Source organism: Chamaea fasciata, unplaced genomic scaffold (assembly GCF_029207755.1).
Source record: "Chamaea fasciata isolate MVZ Bird 193981 ecotype frontalis unplaced genomic scaffold, bChaFas1.0.hap1 SCAF_1, whole genome shotgun sequence".
Taxonomy (NCBI): Eukaryota; Metazoa; Chordata; class Aves; order Passeriformes; family Sylviidae; genus Chamaea; species Chamaea fasciata.
The window spans coordinates 74478602-74498104 of NW_027094086.1; the positions used below are offsets into that span (position 1 = coordinate 74478602).

Genomic DNA, 19503 nt, shown 5'->3' on the forward strand with positions numbered 1-19503 from the left:
TTTTTTACCCTAATTGAAAGGAATATTTTGCATTTCAGACAGGCTTTGCAATATGATTTAGAAAATATACTTGTATGGACAGAGAAGGAGAATTTTTTGTTGTGATACCTGTGTTAAAAAACCCCCAAACTTTTTTAGCTACCCTTCTTTGGACATCCTATGGCAAAGAAAATCTAGAATTAAAATGTGAAAACTGAAGTGTAGCCGAAAAATACCAGCAAGCAAATTTAGTTCTGACATTGCAGTAATATTGTAATAAAGTATGCTTTTTAGTTTTGCTGGATTCACTGAGTACCCAGCCTTTTGTGGTAAGTGCTTCTTAGTTGTCTGGCAGAAGTCAAAGGTGCACGTGGCCTGATGCTTCCTGCCCACAGAAGGGTAGAGCTGGCTTTCTTGTGAAAGGCGTCAAGATTGGCATAATTGTAAGATAAACTGGCTGTTACTGTGTGAATTATTATTACTTGGTGCAGTCTTAAGAATTAGAAAGGTGTTCCAGATCCACATTTTCCTTTAAATGGGGAGATAAAAATATGTTAACTTCCTCTGTTTCACAAGTAAAGTGTTGATAATAAGGCAGGGGTACCCATAGTGTTGCAAGCACTGGTTGAAGAACTGTAGCAGTTCTCAAAGAGGTTCTTTCAGATTGTTTGCCAAAATTTAAAATCCATGCTAAGACAGCCTGTTTCTGAGCCATGTCACAGTTGATCAGTGATGTCAATCAACAATGAGCAACTTGAGTTCCCTACCTCAATCGTCAGTGCAACATTGTAAATAAACTGTTTTCTGTTGTGTAATGGGTAATTGAACGCGGTCTCCTTCCTTCTTCCCCCAGATAATTTCAGACCTTGAGTCTTGGAATGATGAGCTCTCTCAGCAGATGAATGACTTTGACACTGAAGATCTTACAATAGCAGAACAGAGGCTCCAGCATCATGCAGACAAAGCCCTGACCATGAATAACTTGACCTTTGATGTCATCCACCAAGGCCAGGATCTGCTGCAGTATGTCAATGAAGTGCAGGCATCTGGTAAGATGGCTCTTTTGTGCTATTCCGGGCAGGGGCTTTCTAAGAATTATCCAGTTGTCTCTCCGTGGGATCTGCGAAAATGACACGGGTGCTGGTTAACTGTAAACTGAACATACGTGGACTTCTTCAAGAACACACTGATACTACAGCACATCATGTCATTAGAGTTGGCAACACCTGAAAGTGTTTAGTTCTTAAAGAAAGAGATTTCACTCAGGAAGTCAGTAAAATTAGTCAGTAAATAAGGGAGCATTAGTTTTATAGGTAGTCAGATCAATGTAGTCAAGCAAAGATTTTCAGCTTTCAAGTGGTGTCTTCCTGTTTTGTTCCTTATGCCCCTTCATTTGATACTTTTCACTGTATATGGTCACATAGGGTAAGTATCAGATTTTAAAAAAACCCATATTGCACTTCTTATGAGTGCAAACCCCTATACTCATGTAAGCAAATGCTCCAAGGATTAGGTTGAACTTGGAGAAGGAACTAAGAAATTAAGTGTAAACCAGTGTAAATGGGCTGTTTGTCTTGGGAAGCTTTGCGAGTTGTTCCTAATGGACCATCCCGACTGCAGGTGTGGAGCTGCTCTGCGACAGGGACGTGGACATGGCCACTCGCGTGCAGGACCTGCTGGAATTCCTGCATGAGAAGCAGCAGGAGCTGGACGTGGCGGCGGAGCAGCACCGCAAGCACCTGGAGCAGTGCGTGCAGCTGCGTCACCTGCAGGCAGAGGTCAAGCAGGTATGGCCCCCCGGCCAGCTGTGCCCACCCAGACCTCTGCTCCCAAAAGTACAGGCGGGAAACTGTGTTTTCATGCCTCTCCTGCTGCATGAAACTGGGAGCAGGGGAGGATTTTGATCACCCGAGAAACTTCATCCTCTGTTAGCATTAAGTGCAATTTTTTTAACTTGCATCAATGGTCAATACTGCTGTGTGGATCTAGAGCACAAGTCCTGTGGGAGCAGCTGAGAGAGCTGGGGGTGTTTAGCCGGGAGTAAAGGGGACTTTAGCACTCTCCACAACTACCTGATAGGAGGGTTTATGGAAGTAAGGGTTGGATTCTTTACCCAGGTAACAAGTGATAGGACAAGAAGGAAAGTCCTCAAGTTGTGCCAGAGGAGGTTTAGGTTAGATATCAGGAAAAATTTCTTCACTGAATGGGTTTTTAAGCACTGGAACAGGATTAATGGAGGCACCATCCCTGAAGATATTTAAAAGACATGTAGATAAGACACGGAGACGTGCTTTACTGGTGGACTTGACAATGCTGGGTTAACAGTTGGACTTTATGGTTGTGGAGGTTCTTTCCAACCCAAATGATTCTGATATTCTGTAGATACAAGTCAAGTATTTGAAGTATAGAGTGATTTGAGCTAATGTTAAACTCATGCTTTTACCATCTGTATGGTGATGGACAGCAGTGCTCAGTCATAGTCCCTGCACACTGACCTAGTATTTCTGGGTCTACTGTTTGAAACGTCTGCAAATAGTTGTAACATAGTATCAATGTCATTTATTTTCCTCAAGAAGAAAAACAAAGTTTTCCTTTTTCTGGCAATAAAGTGGCAAGTTTTGAGGTCTTTTTCTGATAAACACCTAAACCTTTGGAGAATTTGAGATGTGGGCAAAGCTGCTGAAGTAGGTATAAGTTTAAAAAAGAAACGAGACACTAGAGAAGGTAAGAGTTTTTTATCTTGCTCACACTTGGCAGCAGCATCATGGAAGCTTGCTGCAGTCTGTTGTACTACTGTGGCCCATAATGAGACTGAATGACAACTCCCAAATTACAAAGTAATATGAAAGGGGTCCAGCTAGGACTAGGAGAGATGAATAGGAGGTTCCCAAAGTATTTTCAGGCAGTGGTTGGTTGCTCTACAGTAGCAAAAGCTAAGTTTCTTAGCTGTGTGGTCTTGAATTAAAGGAATGCAGAAAACTGGTAGTTGTCTACTGTCAGTGCAAAATAGGCATCAATCAAATACCTGATGTTCTGTTTCAAGGCTTTGCGTACTCTACTGAACTGTGCTGTATCTGCCTTAGCACTTGCTCATCCTGTTAAGTGCAAATTGCAAATTCCTCCTTTTACATGAGTAATGGTTGAGATAAAGTTGTTGCAGATCAGGACAGTTTCTGTACTCAGTTGCATTTTGTCTTGAGGATGAAGGAAAAGAGTGCACATCTGCAAAGAAAGGAAACAATTAAAGGAAATAATGCCAGCTGAGGCACTCTCATCCCTTTACAGTACATCAGTGGGTTTGGGTGGCATGGGTTAGTAAGAAGAAAGAAATGTTAATTTCCATAATACTGAAATTGTCTTCAGTAAAAGAACAGAATATAATACTTTAGTAATATTTCAAAGAGACACCAAACAGTTACTTATATTGCATGCTGCCACAATAAAGTGAGTGCTTGGTCCACTAGCTTTGTTTGTATGCAAGTTAAATGTTACAAAAAAGACACACGTGTTTGAAACCTGTGTTTGAAACAAATATTCTGTATTTTGGCAGAAACAGGCTATATGGCAGAAACCCTATGTGAACATCATAGATTCTAGAGGAATACCCCTATTGCACTTCATATGTGATTTGTAGATCATTCTGTAAGGAATTTCAAACTTCCTCTAACCTCTGGTAGCCCTGACTGAAACTGAAGCTAAAATTTAGATTTTTAGGAAAGTACTGGAAAAGTTTATCTTACAATAAAGATATGGGTAGTACACTAACACAACCAACAGTCTTTTCTTGGTAGACTGGAATTTGGAAGAAAAAAACATATTCTATTTTGTATTTCTAGAACACGCCTCTATCAAGTGGGATTTATGTTGAATTATGCCACAATATGTGTGAATTTTTGGACAACCATACATGAACATGTAGCTGACAGAAGGTTCATGTATTACTTTTCCAGATTTTACTGTACAGATTCACCTGCAATACTTGCCCAGCCTGAGGCCTGAAAGTGGAATGGAACTCAATCTGAATGTTAATGCATTGTCTCATAGGATTTCTTTTAAACCCTTTGGAATGCATTGAGGCTACTAACTCTTAGTTTAGCGATTTCAGTTGCCTTTTCAGAAAACCACATCGGATTTATTTTGATTTTTATTAAGCATGATTAAGGAAGCATGATTTTCTCCTGTCTCTTCTGCATTGGGAAAAACTTTATAGGTCAGCAGGTCACAGTAGGTGCTTTACCTGAGAGTAAAATGAAGTGGTAAACCTCCTCTTCAGTCTCTTTTGTTTGTGTTTGGTTGCCTGAAGCAGTGAACGCATGGTTTTCCTGTTCAATTACTGTGATTTTCTGTTAGATTTATTGTTGATGAACTGGGTGTAAGCATATTTATTATGTAGATGGGATACTGTTTCCATAGCAAGAATTCTAACAGTATTTCCATTTAAATTCTTCCTGCCAAAGCAGCATTACTGCTCTTTATTTTCACACACATGCAGGCACACACACGTGCACACATACATATATTTATATAAAATACGTGAAAATATGTAGCTTGTAGTCATGTGAGGAGGTTAGACTGGAACATTGCAGGAATTCAGACAAATACTTGCACAGATTCTCTTCCATATTAGGTAGTAAAACTTGGTGCTTAGTGAATTTTTATCAAATAAGCACAGAGTGTAGACAAAAATGTTCAGTATTGCTTCTTCCTTAACTATTGTACCAGTTCTGCTTTGTGGCATTGAAGTTTTGTATATCAAGCCTCAGGACTAAGAGGAAGCAGAAGAGCCAGAAGACAAGCAGAGGTTTAAAGAAAACCTGCAAAGAATATGCTTGTCACCTTGATGTGTAATAGGTGCAGAAAGGGCAAAACCAGATAAAAAATTACAGTGTAGAAAAACCATGGAAGATAGGGGGATGAGAATGCTGACTGAAATAAAAGGGACATCTGTATGTGGGGAAAACAAGATGGAAAGGAAAATGTGACCACTTTTTACAGGGCAGGGACATATGAGTAGGTGGAGGCAGAGTAATATTTATGAGAATGTCTGTCTCATCCAGAACTCCAGCTGCATATTTGCCAGACAAACCTTTATTAATCACCTAACATACAGCCGCTGGATTACTTATTGCTACAATCACTCCCACATACTCACTTTGTAGAATGAATGCATTACTCTGCTTAAGGTCAAAATCCCTACCAAGCTCCAAACTCAATCCAGTTGGTTTCAGTATGCTCATTAAGCCTTTTCAGTGCAATATTTTCTGCTATTCTGTTTAGGGTATGATCCATGTGTTCTTGGATATATAAATATGCATTTATGTATGTACAATGGTGTACAGATACTTCAGCCCTCAGGAATACCTTGAGCTGCTTTGTGTTTTCACTAGCAGATGTTTTAGCTTGCTGCTTGAGCTCTGACTATCCCAAAATACTACTCAGGAAGGGTATCCTGGCACTTCACGTAGTGCCATATGGATATGAAAACATAGCTAAGACAGCAGACTGAGGCAGGTTGTCTTGTGATCATGTTTAGTTACAGTCAAAAATCTGTCCAAGAAACTAATCCTTAATCAAGCATTTATCTACAGATCTACCTATCTGACCTTTTCAAGTGTCCCTTGTGACCCTAATTCTGTCTCTTTTCCACACCTTTGCTGATGCTCTGCTGATGCTTTTCTAGCCTGTTGAAGGCTGCAGGGGGATAGATGGGGGTTGTGATCCGCTCAGGGAGGTGGTGGGAACATAAAGATATGCCAGCAAATGCTGAAGGCAGCTCCCCTGGAAGGAGAACAGGCTCCCTATTTCCTAATGCTTATATTTTCCCTTGAGTCAGAGCAGAGGGAAGGGGAGAGTACTGCTGGCAGATTTCCTCCTGTGAGTTTCACCAGCTTGTGCACTTGCACCCTGACCTGCACCAAGGAGGAGGGCAAGTCTTTGTGCTTGGAATGGTGTGTTCTGTTCTAGCTGTCTCTGCTGTAAATAATGGAATGCCAAGTCAAGAGGAGCTTTCAGTTGGTGCTGCTTAAGCATTCTCCTTCACTAAAATTCTCTGAAGAAGGCTAAAATAAGAAATAAAACATCTACAAATATAAGAACCCTAAAAAAGTGTGTTTTGTTACACCATACCTGGAAGAACTACTTTTTAGGGTAGAGAAGGAACCTAGAAGAGTTTTTGTAGGACAAAATAAAAACAAAAAAGGAATTTAAAAAAACCCCATCTGCCTCTGTGTTCTTGCAGACAATGTATAGTCCACGTTTAGTTTCTATCTGCAGTCTGTTGGACCCATCTGCTTCCATCCGAAGCTGCCCTTTTTCTTGCTCCTGAGGCTTACCCATGCTTTCTCCTTTGAGTGTTAAAAATCCCCAGGTGTCTTAGCAACTTAGGAACTCCCAGCTTCTTTCATGGTCCCTTTTGTGTGCCCCCAGGCTGTGATCTTCAGGTGTCACCTTTGCAGTAGGCGAGGTTGTTCCAAAGTAGGAGCCATCTTCCCTTTGCTTGCAATGCTGCACCTGACCCAGTGCTTTCTCCCCAGAGGACCAGAATGTGCACCCAGTTACGCGTCTGGCATGCCCTCCCTTCTACATTGTAGGCTTACTCTTTATACAGACTTCTGGAATTTATATAGGAGAATTCAAATACATGCTATCAGGGTGAAAAAAAAAACAAACAACAACTTGTTAGTTTATTCATTGTGCAGACAGAAATGGCAAAAACTACATAATAATACAACAATGTCACAATCGTGGTAAATGTAAGTCAGAGGGTGAGGTTGTGTTGCAGATTTGAGGGAATGGATGTTTGGAGTTCTAAGAAAGGCTCCTCTCCATAAGAACTGATGAAAAACTATTTTAAAGTGGTGAAACTGACTGAAAATCATAGGTTTTGTCTCTTTGTGTTGTCAGTGGGAAAGTGAACAGTTGTGGGGGGAGAAGTGTTTTGGAGGTTTCATTTTGATTCTCATTCTTTTCTTTTTAAGTTTGTTAATAAACCTATCTTTATACCCTTTAAGTTTGACCCTGCTTTGCTTTTCTCCTGATCCCATCTCACGGCAGGAAAAAAGAGTAGATGATTCTAGGAGATGCTCAAACCACTACACTAAATTTAGCAAACAGGAATTGGTGAACGTGAAACCATTACAGGATGTTGTGTCACGATGTCTAGACCTCTGTTGCCTCAAGCTGTCGGACATGTTAGAGTGTACTTTGGATGTAGACCCACATGTGCCTTTCAGTTTTTGAGGAATTGTGTTTTAATAAATCATTTTCTTGGGTTCTGCCCATGTTTCCAGTCTGCAAGTGCCGTCATATCATCCTGATTGCTTAGTGTATTAATGCTTTAATTTGTAGTGTCATGTGTGGATCACTGGATGAGAATATTTAGTGTTAAGACCTAACTGATTTGGTAGTTAATATATTTATTAGCAGTGGTAAAAGGTCTAAAATCAATTAGTAGGAAAAGGTTAGAAAAACTGGTGAAGTTCAAATCAACTAGGCCTAAAGAAATTCACTCTGGAATACCTAGAAAACTGCCTGAAATAATGTCATAGACATTAGTGCTTATTGTTTCTAAACAATAATTGCTTATTGGATGAGAGATTGGATGAGATTCTGGAGGCTGAAACTCAACATCTGCTTCTCAAAAGTGGAAAAGGACTAGCTAGGGGAGGATTATAGCTCAGCTAGTTTAACACAGTCCCCAGGAAAAATATTGAAATAAGTAGATCATTAAACTTGAACAGTGACAAAAGGAGAAAAGGCTAACACAGATTAATTAATAATAGCTTTCCATTGATAAACCACCCCTGCCCCCTTTTTCTGATGAGGTAACTGCTCTTCTGGGGGGGAGTGGAAAAGCAGTATCAAAGTTTTTAAAGTAGTGTAGCTCAGTCTGTCTGGCCCTAACTTACTACGAGAATGTCATATGAGACTACATTACCAAGAATGATAACTTGCTGAATAAACACACTCAGCAGTAACAAAAGTTTTTTAAAGGCACAATGGATTGGAAAACAGATTTTAAAAGGCAAAAAAATTGTATGTATTTGGATACTGCTAGTTCATATTCTCAGTCAGAAAATCTACATATTAGAAATTATGCTAATAAATTTGAAGTTAAAGGCAGAAGAAGCTGGAAAAAGGGTTTGAGTTCATCAGAAGGTGCTGGATTACAGTTCAGAATTTTCTTGATGTATGGGAGTATTGTGCTTTAAGAAGGATATGAGTTTTAATAGTGAAAAATGCAGAGCATGATGTACTGGAAAGAATAATCAGCAGAATAAATACAGGGATAATTACTGGCTAGGCAGCAGTTCCATAGAAGAGTTGTACAGATGACAGTGAATAACCTGAATTATGTCCCATTTTACTCACTATTTGAAAAATTATGACAAGTCTTGGTTGTCTGTTGGAGAGAGCTCATAAAAGAGCAGTGGTCTAGAAAAATAAGGTAACTGGCTTCACATGGGAGAGATTGAAGAGTCTGTGGTCAACAAGATGAGCCTAAAGGAGAAAATCAGATAACAATCCTGATGGAGAGAGAAGAGGGAAAAACAAAGCTGATGAAAAGAGGGAGAAAATGTCCTTTTTTTCTTCTTTCTTTTGGGAAGGGTCTAAAAAGTTCCATGTTCCTGCTGCTGCTGAGGAATGTATAACGTGGCCTCCTGAGGCTTCTGCCCAGCCATGGATTCTTCCAGTTTCACTGGACACATCAAAGAAGGCACATTCTGAAAAATGAAAATCCTTGAGCAGTTAGAAGGACACTCAGTGATCACATTTTTATCAACATTACTACTCAAAATTATGTTCATACTTTTTACTAAGCTGTATATCCTCAATTTGCATTACTGACACTGGCTTTTTAGGCAGCTATTGCTTGTAACTTGTTCCAGCTTTTGAGGTGACAGAAACAGTACTCAGAAGCGCAACCTTTTTCAGAGTATGAACTGAAACCACAAGCATGTATTAGTTGACTGCAAGCTGTGAGTTGTTAGCTCAGTGAAATTGTGGTGAATGTCATTCACTGTGCTTACTTAATATACCATTCACTGTAGTATGTAATTACCAAATTACTTACTTATCTATTGCAGTGCTAATGTGACACTAAATGTTTTTGCCCCTACAGTGGTGCTTTTTTGCTGGTTGGCAGTAGAATTGTGTATTTCATGGTCTTCTCTTTTGTTACAGGTTTTGGGCTGGATCCGAAATGGAGAGTCAATGTTAAATGCTGGGCTGATCACTGCTAGCTCTTTGCAGGAGGCAGAGCAGTTACAGAGGGAGCATGAGCAGTTCCAACATGCAATAGAGGTAAAAGCACCATTTCAGTGACCATAGACTTGCGTTTACAGTTCTCGGTAAATAGCACTCTTGGATTCATGCTACAGTATTTTCAGTTCAGGAAAAGCTGTTGAACTCATGGCAAAGAGACAAAAACACTTACTGAGAAAGTGGGTTTTGTTCTTATTTATTTTGAAGCTGTGGTTCCAGGTGAACATCTTCTCATTGTCTTTTTGCATCTTTGTAAAGTGATAGCTGTTCACAGCAATTTTGCTGAAAATAGTGTTTTCATTTGATACTTCTTTCCTAGAATGCTAAATGTAAAAAAATTAAGAATAGATGGGCCTGGAAGCAGCAGTTTTTCTGAGGTCATCCTTTAATGGTTCTATTTTTGTTTGAGAGCAGGTTTCACTGAAACTTGCATTTGGTGGTTTGTTAGTCCCCCTGGCATGGCTTCAAACTAAACTTATCACATTGGTCATATTGCTGCAAAAAAATAGTCAGGGTTCTTAAGATTAATTGAAGTATTATGCATTTACATGCACTACTGAGTAACTTAGTGTTAATATTAGCAATATTATGATTGTTTGGGTAGACTATTTTCAGAAGTACTCTGCCTTACACTAACTGTAAGGAAATGTTTGATTCCTGTTTGGTAGAGTTTTATGTTTACCCTTTCTTGATTTTTTTTTTTTTTTAATTACAGTTTGCACTATCTGCACCCTCATTTTGAGAACTTTGGTAACTCAAGTATAAAAATCATGAGACCTCTAGGTGTTTGTCAGTTTAAGAATAAATTATGAGGAATCTTAAAAATCTTTGTTTCTAAGGCCATTCTTACTCAAATATAAAAATACTTAGTAGTATTTCACCCCTTAATATTTTTATATTACTTGGTTTAAGGCAAGTATTTCTCTGCACAGAGAAATACAGTTAAAAAATTTGCTTGCAGTCAGTAGACAGTTGTCTTTTTTATTGGCCTGCCCACCTGCACTTTTCTTTGCTCACTACTGATGTGCAAAAGACTAAAGTTAGAGCTGTGAAGATTGCCAGAATAAGATACATTTTTGTCATCTTCGTTTTTCTCACTGCGAAGGGAAAGAACATCAAACTGAAATTCATAACTACAACAACATGTAATGCAGTATAGACACGTCACATGTGGCGTAATGCTGGACAGTTACTATTTGTTACGAGCTGCTATTTAGTGTTGATTTGATGATAAATCTCCACAGGATTTATTTCCTTTGAATTTGAATAGAGAAGTCACACAGTAACTAGTATCAGACAGTCATTTTTAGTTGATGGGTGTTTGTGCATGTGTAGAAGTGTTGTTGACACAGTGGAAATGTGAGCCTCTGGGGTCACCAAGTAAATGAACTGAAGTGCTCCACTGAACTCCTGACTTCTCACCTCTTGTCAGAAAACACATCAAAGTGCCCTGCAGGTTCAGCAGAAGGCAGAGGCAATGCTGCAGGCTAATCACTATGATATGGATATGATCCGGGAGTGTGCAGAGAAGGTCGCTTCCCACTGGCAGCAGCTGATGTTGAAGATGGAGGACCGTCTCAAGCTAGTGAATGCCTCTGTTGCCTTCTATAAAACTTCTGAACAGGTACAGAAATGCTACATGATTTGTGGTCTTCCTTGCCAAATTCCTCAGTGTGGCATAGAACAGCATTACTTGAAAAAATGATTGGTGAGGTTCGGTTATATTGACTCATTTGATGGCTAGTTCTGGTTTTTATGTAGAAATCAGAGAGAAATCAACTTAATGTGCTTGTCCACAGAAGAGTTTGGGGGGAGCTTGGCAGAGTTTGGTTGAGCCCACCCAGAACTCTGCAGTCACAGAGGCAGAGAAAGCTGAACAATTTTAGGGACAGCCTCTGAGCAATTCCACATAAGCAGGCCAGTGCTTGCAAACCTACAGCCAAAGTTTGTTGCCTTAAGTCCCTTAAGTCAAAACATGTCAGAAGCTAGGCGGTAAGATGCTTTTCTCTTTTTTGAGGCCTGGATTTTGATTTTTTTTGCCTTACTGAATTGGTCTCTTTTTTCCTGAAAGGTGTGCAGTGTGCTGGAAAGCCTGGAGCAGGAATATAAGCGAGAAGAAGACTGGTGTGGGGGAGCAGACAAACTGGGTCCCAACTCCGAAACAGATCATGTTACTCCCATGATAAGCAAACACCTGGAGCAGAAGGAAGCGTTTCTAAAGGTAAGGTTGGGGACTTCTTGTGGTCTCCTGTGTCTTGGGAAGCGTGCAGGCAAACAGCTCTTACAGTGCTGATGTGGCTGTGGAAAGCAACTGTGCCCAAACTACAGGTACGTTCACAGCTGCAGAGATGTGGGAAGTGGCGTGTTAACTGCTTCTGACAGTGATGAAGAGAATACTGCCAAGTGCATAGAACTGTAGCCAGTTTTATAAATACGTATCCTGTTGAACTTCAGTAGATGTCAGATCTCCCAGTGTGACTGAAGAGGAATTGGAAGTCACCGCTTTGAGTAACTGTCACTCTAAAGAATGCTTCAAGGTTGCTACTTTGGAAGAGAAGGGAAAGTCACACAGTGCCATTGCTGCCTGTGCATCAGAGCAGCTCTCAGATGTACTGGGACTACAGAGGAGTACAGAAGGAGGAAATTGCTAGACAAGCATCTGGGATTAGTTGGGTTTTGTGTAATAGTCTTCAGATAAATGAAAGATTTTTGTTCCAACTAATGTACTAGTAAAGAAGGTTATTGATCATAGTGAATTAAATATGTAGCATGTGCTTGCAGAGCAGTGTAACTAACTCTGTTATGAAAGGCATTTTCCAGCATCACCATGAAAGACTACTAAGATAATAAAAAAATTTTGTTAAAAACCTTTTTGTTCTCATTATGCAGATTACAACACTCAAAAACATATTAACAGAACTCAAAGTATACAGCCTAATAGATCCTTCTGCAGCTGACATGAATTACTAATCTTTGTTTTAAAATGGTATGAGAAATGACTTAGTGTCTGTATCAAATCATTCTACCTTTATCTAATTTTTAAAAGTAGCATTCCATAATGTGCTTGTTAAAAATGAGGCAGCCAGCCTGTATGTACTATTGGATGTATGTTAAGATGAAGATGACAGCTGAGCTGAGTGCTTGCAATATAGTGGCAAGGACTGAAAGCTCTCAAGGCCTTGCCTTAATATTTTAAGAGCAGGTATTACTATTTTAGCGCTTTTGGTTTCACTTCAGCAGAGCATTCATTTTTGTTCAAAGTACTAATGGATGTTTTGGAATATGCAGGTGGGTACATAAACATGTGCACTGTTTTCACAGTAAGCAACTTCAGGTGGTACATGGCACATACACTAAACAAAATTCTCTGTGTGCTCTGAGTCATGCTGAAAGCCCTAGAGCAGGTATTTGCTTTTCAGGTTCTTCAGAAAAAAGAAACAGCATTTTATTTGGGGTTGTTTATCTGTTGGGTTTTTTTTGTTTTTTTTTTTTTTTTCTTCTGCTAGGTAAGGTGTAACTGCTATTTGGCAAAAAAATCTGTTTTAATAGTTGGGTTGGCTTGACTTACTTATAGAAAGATTTAACATGCAGTGCTTTCCAAAACTGAAGAGGGTGACAAATGTACAAAAAGGGGGTTAGGAAGAATTTCAGTCTCTTCTGTATGTGTATTTGTGCATCTTCAAATAAAGTTGTACCCCTGACTCTCTAGGCCTGCACACTGGCTCGGAGGAATGCTGATGTCTTCCTGAAGTACCTGCACAGGAACAGTGTCAACATGCCAGGGATGGTGACACATATCAAAGCTCCTGAACAGCAAGTGAAAAGTAAGGGGATTCTTGTTCTCTCTCTTCTCACAAGAATATGATCATCATGTGCTGTATTATGTGTGGTGATGGGGTAGTGAAGCCTGCCCAAGTGGACTTAACAGGGAACAAATTGCTTCCACGCTTTGAAGGAGCTGGCAGTCTTCAAACTCTCTTACACTCAAATGAAGTTGCTTGGAATTCTTTTAGCTGTTAAACCTAATCTTCCTTCTATTTGAAACTCAAGTGTGCAGCTTTTGTTGAGACAATGGGGTAGTAAACTTCCACAAGATAATGTCTGGTCTGAAGCCAAATGGGAGCTGTTCGGTGTAAGCATATTCAGTGTAATGGTGTCATACATTCTGCAAGTTCCCTGGGAGTGCCAGAATGATATGAGATTATTGCCTGTATTATGCTTTTGAGCTCTTCAGATAGTTTGCATCAGTGTTGAGGAACTTCATGAAGCATGGGGTAACTTACATCATGTTTAAACTGGATGTGTAGACATGTAGTAGCTGAGGTGAAGCTGGAAAGAGCTACTACATGAGGCTTGGCTTTTGCTAGGATTAATAATATGTAGTACAGCTTTAAGGTGTAATAAACACTCTAGGGAATGGAGAGAGAGAGACCTGTAGGGCTTTGAGGGACAAAAGTACAAAAATTAGTAGGAAATGCTTTACTGATGGGTGTGGTAGCAGAACAGAGATCAGAGAGATTCAGAAGTAAATACTGCATTTTAATAATTTAACTGCCAGTCATATTCTGCTCTGTGCATTTTGAAGCTGTGAGTTAACACTCTGGCCATGCTACAGTCCCAAAACTAGAGAAGTCTTAATTTCTAATTAAATGCTGTTTGCACCTACCCAAAGGGGAGTTACGCATATGATGTAGCCAGACTCAAGAGGAGCATGGCACTAAGTCCAGAGAAAAAGTTGCAGCAAGGAAAATTCTGAATGGGAGAGAGTGTTACAGGTGCCCCTAAGAATTTTTAAAACTTAGTTGAACCAGCCTCTGAAAATCTTTGAAGTTATTCCTGCTTTGAAGAGGAGATTGAGGCAGATGGCCTCCAGAGGTCACTTCCGCTCTAATTTACTTGATGACTATTAGAAAAGAACATGTTCGCTGCTTCACTTTAACTACAAGGGGGAAACAGTTTGTGTTAAACTTTCCCAGTAAATTTACTGACAGTACTCAAGTCAAAGTCTGATGATACTCAAGTTGAAGGTCCTCCTTTACTGAACTTTTTCTGTTGGAAAGAGAACAGGATATTGGCCATATTTTCACTCTTAAGGAAATAATTGGATTGTGGCAGTTGAAACTTTGAGTGTTTAGAGCTATGACAAAGGGTTGTTTTTTTCCTCTGTCCCCAACATTCATAGAACTGTACAAAATAAAATCTCAACACAAATTCCAATAGTTTCACTAACTGAAAGTGACAATTATCACTTAGCTCTTCTTTCAGTAAGAGACAAAGAAAACAGAGCAGAAGCAAGCAGGAAGTTGTAGCTACCTCACTTACTGAGTATTAGAGAAATTTTTTTTAAATCCATTTTGAAATCTGTATAGGAACAGTCATTCTGCGTGCTATTATGAGGAAACAATAGAAAGACCTCTACTAATGTCCTTAAGAATAATAATTACATGCCAGAACCATAGTGTTATGCATATTCTGCGTACATTTAAAATTCTGGATGAGTGATACATGTTTAAAAAGCAGCAAAAACCCAGCAAAAATCTCCAAGTAGAGAAAAATAAGCGTTGATCTAATACTTTTCCCCCCATAAACCATGTAATACATGCTTCTGAGAATTAAGCATGAGTTAAGACAGAACTAGTGGAGACTCATTCCTGTTAGGTCTCAGTGGTATGGGGGTAGCTGACCAAATGATATAAAAGTTTGCTCTGTTCTTCCTGTTCAAATATGCATGTCAAGAAAAAAAAGATCTCCTTTCACCTCTTTTCTAAATCAAGAAAAAAATTGAGTGTTTACTTTATTTTAGTGAAAGAGAGGTTACATATGTTCTAATAGAGCATTACAACCCAGGTGTATGCTTGAATCTGGCAGACTGCAATCAGTATGTAGTTTATAAATTAATGCCTTAAAAACTTGAGTAACCCTTGAGTTTCTGCAGAACTGCTGAACGTTTTTCAGAAACCTCATTCAGTGGCATACTTGATCCTTATTCCCAGATGAACATTAAGTTATCTGGAAAAGTGATGTCTTAATCTAGGCAAAGTTTAGCTAAGCCCATGCTTCATGGGGAACAGGAATTACAGTGGTACTGAACTCTGAGAAGTGTCCTTATGTCCCTGCATACCAGCGTGAATAATTTCTTTGATATGCAGTTAAGGGTACCCAAATATTGTCTCATTTAGGAAGAAATTGTGGTCTAAAACTGTGCTGTGGTGGGTGGATTGAGTTGGTGACAATTCCAGTAAGCTCAGAAATGAGAGCATCTTCATCTTTGTTTTGGCTGCTAAGTCTGTATGCGTCTGTGTTACCTGTCTGCTGTACAGGCTGCGACTGAGTGCAGTTCAGGAACTTGTCCAATGGTGCTTATATTTGTAGGTAGGTTGATAGAAGGGACCAGGATGCACAGAGACAGCTGAGAGCTCTTTGAGCCTGGAGAAGAAGCTGAAAGTTTAGGGAACAATCCTAACAAATGTTGGAATCAAAGTAAATGACAACAACAGGGACTGTAGTTCAGGTGGCTTGAGATACAGAGATGCTTTTCCAAACCTCATATTAAATATTGACGTTCTATAACTTCTTTAGAGTACTTTATAGAACATTTTTTCTCCTGTTTGTCAGTCCAAGAAATTAATGGCACTAACACTAAGAGTGCCCAGCCAAATATCTCTCACTGCCTTGCCATCTGTATCATGTCCTGACAGAACAAATGCTGTTCCAATTTCCTAAATTCACCTCGCTTGCTCTTTGTCAAGAACTACTTTGCTTGCGTCACTATCAAGATGTCTCTTTTTATGTGGTGTGTCCAGTTGGGTGTGTTGCATTGTATAATGATAATTGTGTCCCACCCACTCCACCTCCCTGCCTCCCAAAATCTGGCATATACTCTGAGCAAGTGTTTTGGAGGTGACATAAGGCAGAAATAAAACTGAGAAAGCAGGGGAGGCTCACAGCAGATCAGCTCATACCTTGGCTAAGGGGTGGATCAGCTGAGGCATATTTGAGGGGAGCCTGACCAGCAAAAAATAAAACCTTGGCCACAGTGACCACATTCCACCTAAATGCGAATTCTGGGTGATCTCAGCACCCTGTGGCAAGTGGGAATATAGTGCTTGTAAGCAGGAGGATGTTGGCAGTGATGCAGACAGGTTTCATAATCCTCAGGGAGGCTGTGACAAGTTGTGTTCAGTCCCAGAACTCTGATGAGGTAGACGAAGATACATTTCCTCTCAGGCTTCCTGTTATTTGAGCTTCTCTGTCAAACTGTTTCTTGGAGTTGTTACCTTTTGGGATGTAAAGCATGTTGGGCCTGCACAGTGGGAGAGCAGAATGCAGAGACCTTAAGGCACCTAGCACCTGTTAGCCTCCACTTGTAATTACGGATTACGGGAAATAGCCAGCTCTGGGTATAAGTAGAAAAGCAAGTAAAGTGTTGGTGTAAAGAATAAGCCTTTTTTGTGGTCTCTTCTGCTGGACCTCCCTTTTGGGTCTGTGCGATTCCAACAGAATCACCTGGCAGAGATTTTGAGTGTCCCCATTCCCCTGTGCTCAACTTGCCCTCTGGGTTTGCAGTAGCTACAAGGTCAAGTAGGGCTGCTGCTCTGGAAGCAGTAGTAGGTAAAGTGAGCTTCACAGGAAACTGCTAGAATTTCTTTGTTTGATGGAAAAACCATAAGCATTAAAGGAGCAGAGTTCAGATAAGGTCTTCTGCATATTGAAAGCACAAGGTCTTTGCTAGGAAGTATTTAAAAGGTTGGACATGTGGGATTTGGATGTGAGTTTTCTGGTACTTAGGGATAACAAACTGGAGTTAATTATTTGATTACCTGGAAGTTCTGTCAAGGTTCAGTGAACATTCATATTTAACAAGTCAGCTTACTCAATTGTATATTGTTGAGTTTGATTTTTTTTTTAAAATAGGGAATTACAGACTTAGTTATTACCTATTTTTATTACTTGGGTTTCTGTACGTATAATGTCTGCTTATGCTGCATTTGATCTTATGGTGACCTGAGGTTGTACATTTGTTCATCTATATTAAATCATTAAAATACTTTATCGGGGACTGATATATTAAAAATTCCCTTTTTTTACCTCAATTAATGTAATATATTAAGCATGTTGTGATTACTTGTGCATGCTCGTTCTTTCTGAGGAAACCTCATCAAGTGCTATCTTTATCGGCCTACATTTTCAATCCAGTCCTCTTGTGAAAAATATTTGAGAGGAAAAAAGGTGTCAGTAGTAAGTTTTAATTGCATCTCTAGTTTCTTTAACCAGCCCTTCCATAAGTAATGAAAAAGAAACACTCTGTGTTTCACTAATATCGGGAAGAAAGCAGAGCAAAGACTAACAGAAAGAGTAAGTGTATAGTAAATTCTACAATGTAAAGTACTTTATTCCCCCAATTTTAGTGTGATATTTTAAATTTGGTTGTCATGATCTCTGTTTTCATTTCTTCAGATATCTTGAATGAACTCTTCCAGAGGGAGAACCGTGTGCTGCATTATTGGACCATGCGCAAAAGACGTCTTGATCAATGCCAGCAGTATGTGGTGTTTGAAAGAAGTGCCAAACAGGTGAGGGTTTCATACGAAAATCCTCTGGGGTGTGATCCAGGGTGGACATAACTCTGTCTTCTCACAGTAACAAATTTATCATTGACTTCAATATTTTAAATGGCTAAAACATCAGAAGGATAAAAGTAGCAAATTGAGTTCTTTGCCTTTCCTTTAATACAGAACAACTAAATTTGGTGTGGCAGTGTAACTGTTGTCACTAAAAGGTGATGTTTTGCTTCAGCCAGCTTCATCTGGTACAGGAAAATCTAATTTCTGCAAGCTTGTGTTTGACAAATTGTTATGCTTGTTAACTTTTACACACACACCTAATTTGTCTGGGGAAATTACAGGCAGCAGCATTTTTCTCAGATGTTGGAGGAAAAATATCTAATTAAGTTGATTGGCAGTTCTAGAAATCTGACAAGTTGGATAACTCATTAAACAATAATAACTGAATTACTTTAGTTTTTCGGTTCTTTGTGTATTTGGTTTCCTGCATGACATGTCTGCCTCTTGGTATTTTGTTGAGTTTATCAGTCTGGAAAGAACTATTAAGTAATTCACTTAACTTAATTAGTAACTTCACTAATCAAAACACATGCCTTGAAAATAAGTAGGGGTTCAAGGCAGAAGTGGTAAGTAGATTAATCTGTGATGGTTTTTTCCTTTTTTTTTTTTCCTTAACTGGTTTTAAGACAAAGAAAGGAAGCTATCTGTTCCTGTTCTGTGGAAAAGGACATAATGCCTATAGTGTAAAATATAGTCAGATCCTCTTTAAAGGCCTCAAACCCCTAATTTTTTCATTTCTTTATGACAACTAATTTAGACAGAAATTTAAATAGTATTGGTCTGGTTTGCTCTCTTGAAAGAATTCTCAAATCATGCTTTTACAAAGACATGATTGCAAGGTGTATCTTGGAGTTAATTTGAAGTATGATACTTCTTTAAAACAGCACCACCATCCCTGCCCTGCCCCCCGCACCCTCACCTCCCCGCCCCACTTTTGAATAACCTTAATTTAAACCTCTGACAAGCACATGATCTACTTGTTTTGTATAGAGATTGCTAACTAGCAGTCAAACACTGGAGATAAAGATCTGTCAGCATTTTCATTGTCAATCCCATTTTCCAGCAATCACCAGTTCAGTCATCAAAAAGCAAAGTGAACCAAACCATGCATGGGACTCCACAGTGATTAGCCAAAAAAATGGAAATATTGCTCTCTTCATTTAGATATCTTTTTGGAATTTGGAGGAACCTGTTCTTCGTGCTTTCAGAACCCGATGCCCTTGTGATGGAAAAGAAATCATGGTAGTTTGCAAGGACAAAGCTAGATTCTCAAATCCTTTCAGAATTAAGGGCTTACCTGATCCCTAAACTGATTTCTCCAGTTTTTGTAGTGATACCTCAGCTGAAATGAAAGCTGATTTAAACTGCAGGAATTAAGATCAAGTCTTTCTGTCATACTGTGCTTCTAGAGAGCTGCCAGCAAGTTATGAAAGGACAACATTTCATTCTCATGGCAGAGGGATTGGAATTACATGATCTTTAAGTTCTGTTCCAACCCAAACCACTCTGTCATTTGGGGAGGGGCAGCTTTTTGTTTGTCATTCATTCCAGCATTGTGTAATAAACCCACTAAAAAATGCCAAGGTTAGAAAGTTGAAAGTGAGAAGTATTAAATGTTTTGGGTAATATCAGTGGT

At 39.3% G+C, this 19503-nt stretch overlaps 1 protein-coding gene across 4 annotated transcripts in view; it reads left to right on the forward strand.

The window, feature by feature from the left end:
* The window catches only part of TRIO (trio Rho guanine nucleotide exchange factor), a 243846-nt gene that overhangs the window by 129394 nt on the left and 94949 nt on the right, over window positions 1–19503 (forward strand). For all 4 annotated transcript variants that reach the window (XM_066186236.1, XM_066186245.1, XM_066186252.1 and 1 more), the window contains exons 14-20: window positions 833–1028; window positions 1600–1766; window positions 9163–9282; window positions 10676–10867; window positions 11315–11464; window positions 12953–13067; window positions 17701–17816. In XM_066186236.1, coding sequence (XP_066042333.1) covers window positions 833–1028; window positions 1600–1766; window positions 9163–9282; window positions 10676–10867; window positions 11315–11464; window positions 12953–13067; window positions 17701–17816 — 1056 coding nt within the window. The remainder of the gene's footprint in view (window positions 1–832; window positions 1029–1599; window positions 1767–9162; window positions 9283–10675; window positions 10868–11314; window positions 11465–12952; window positions 13068–17700; window positions 17817–19503) is intronic.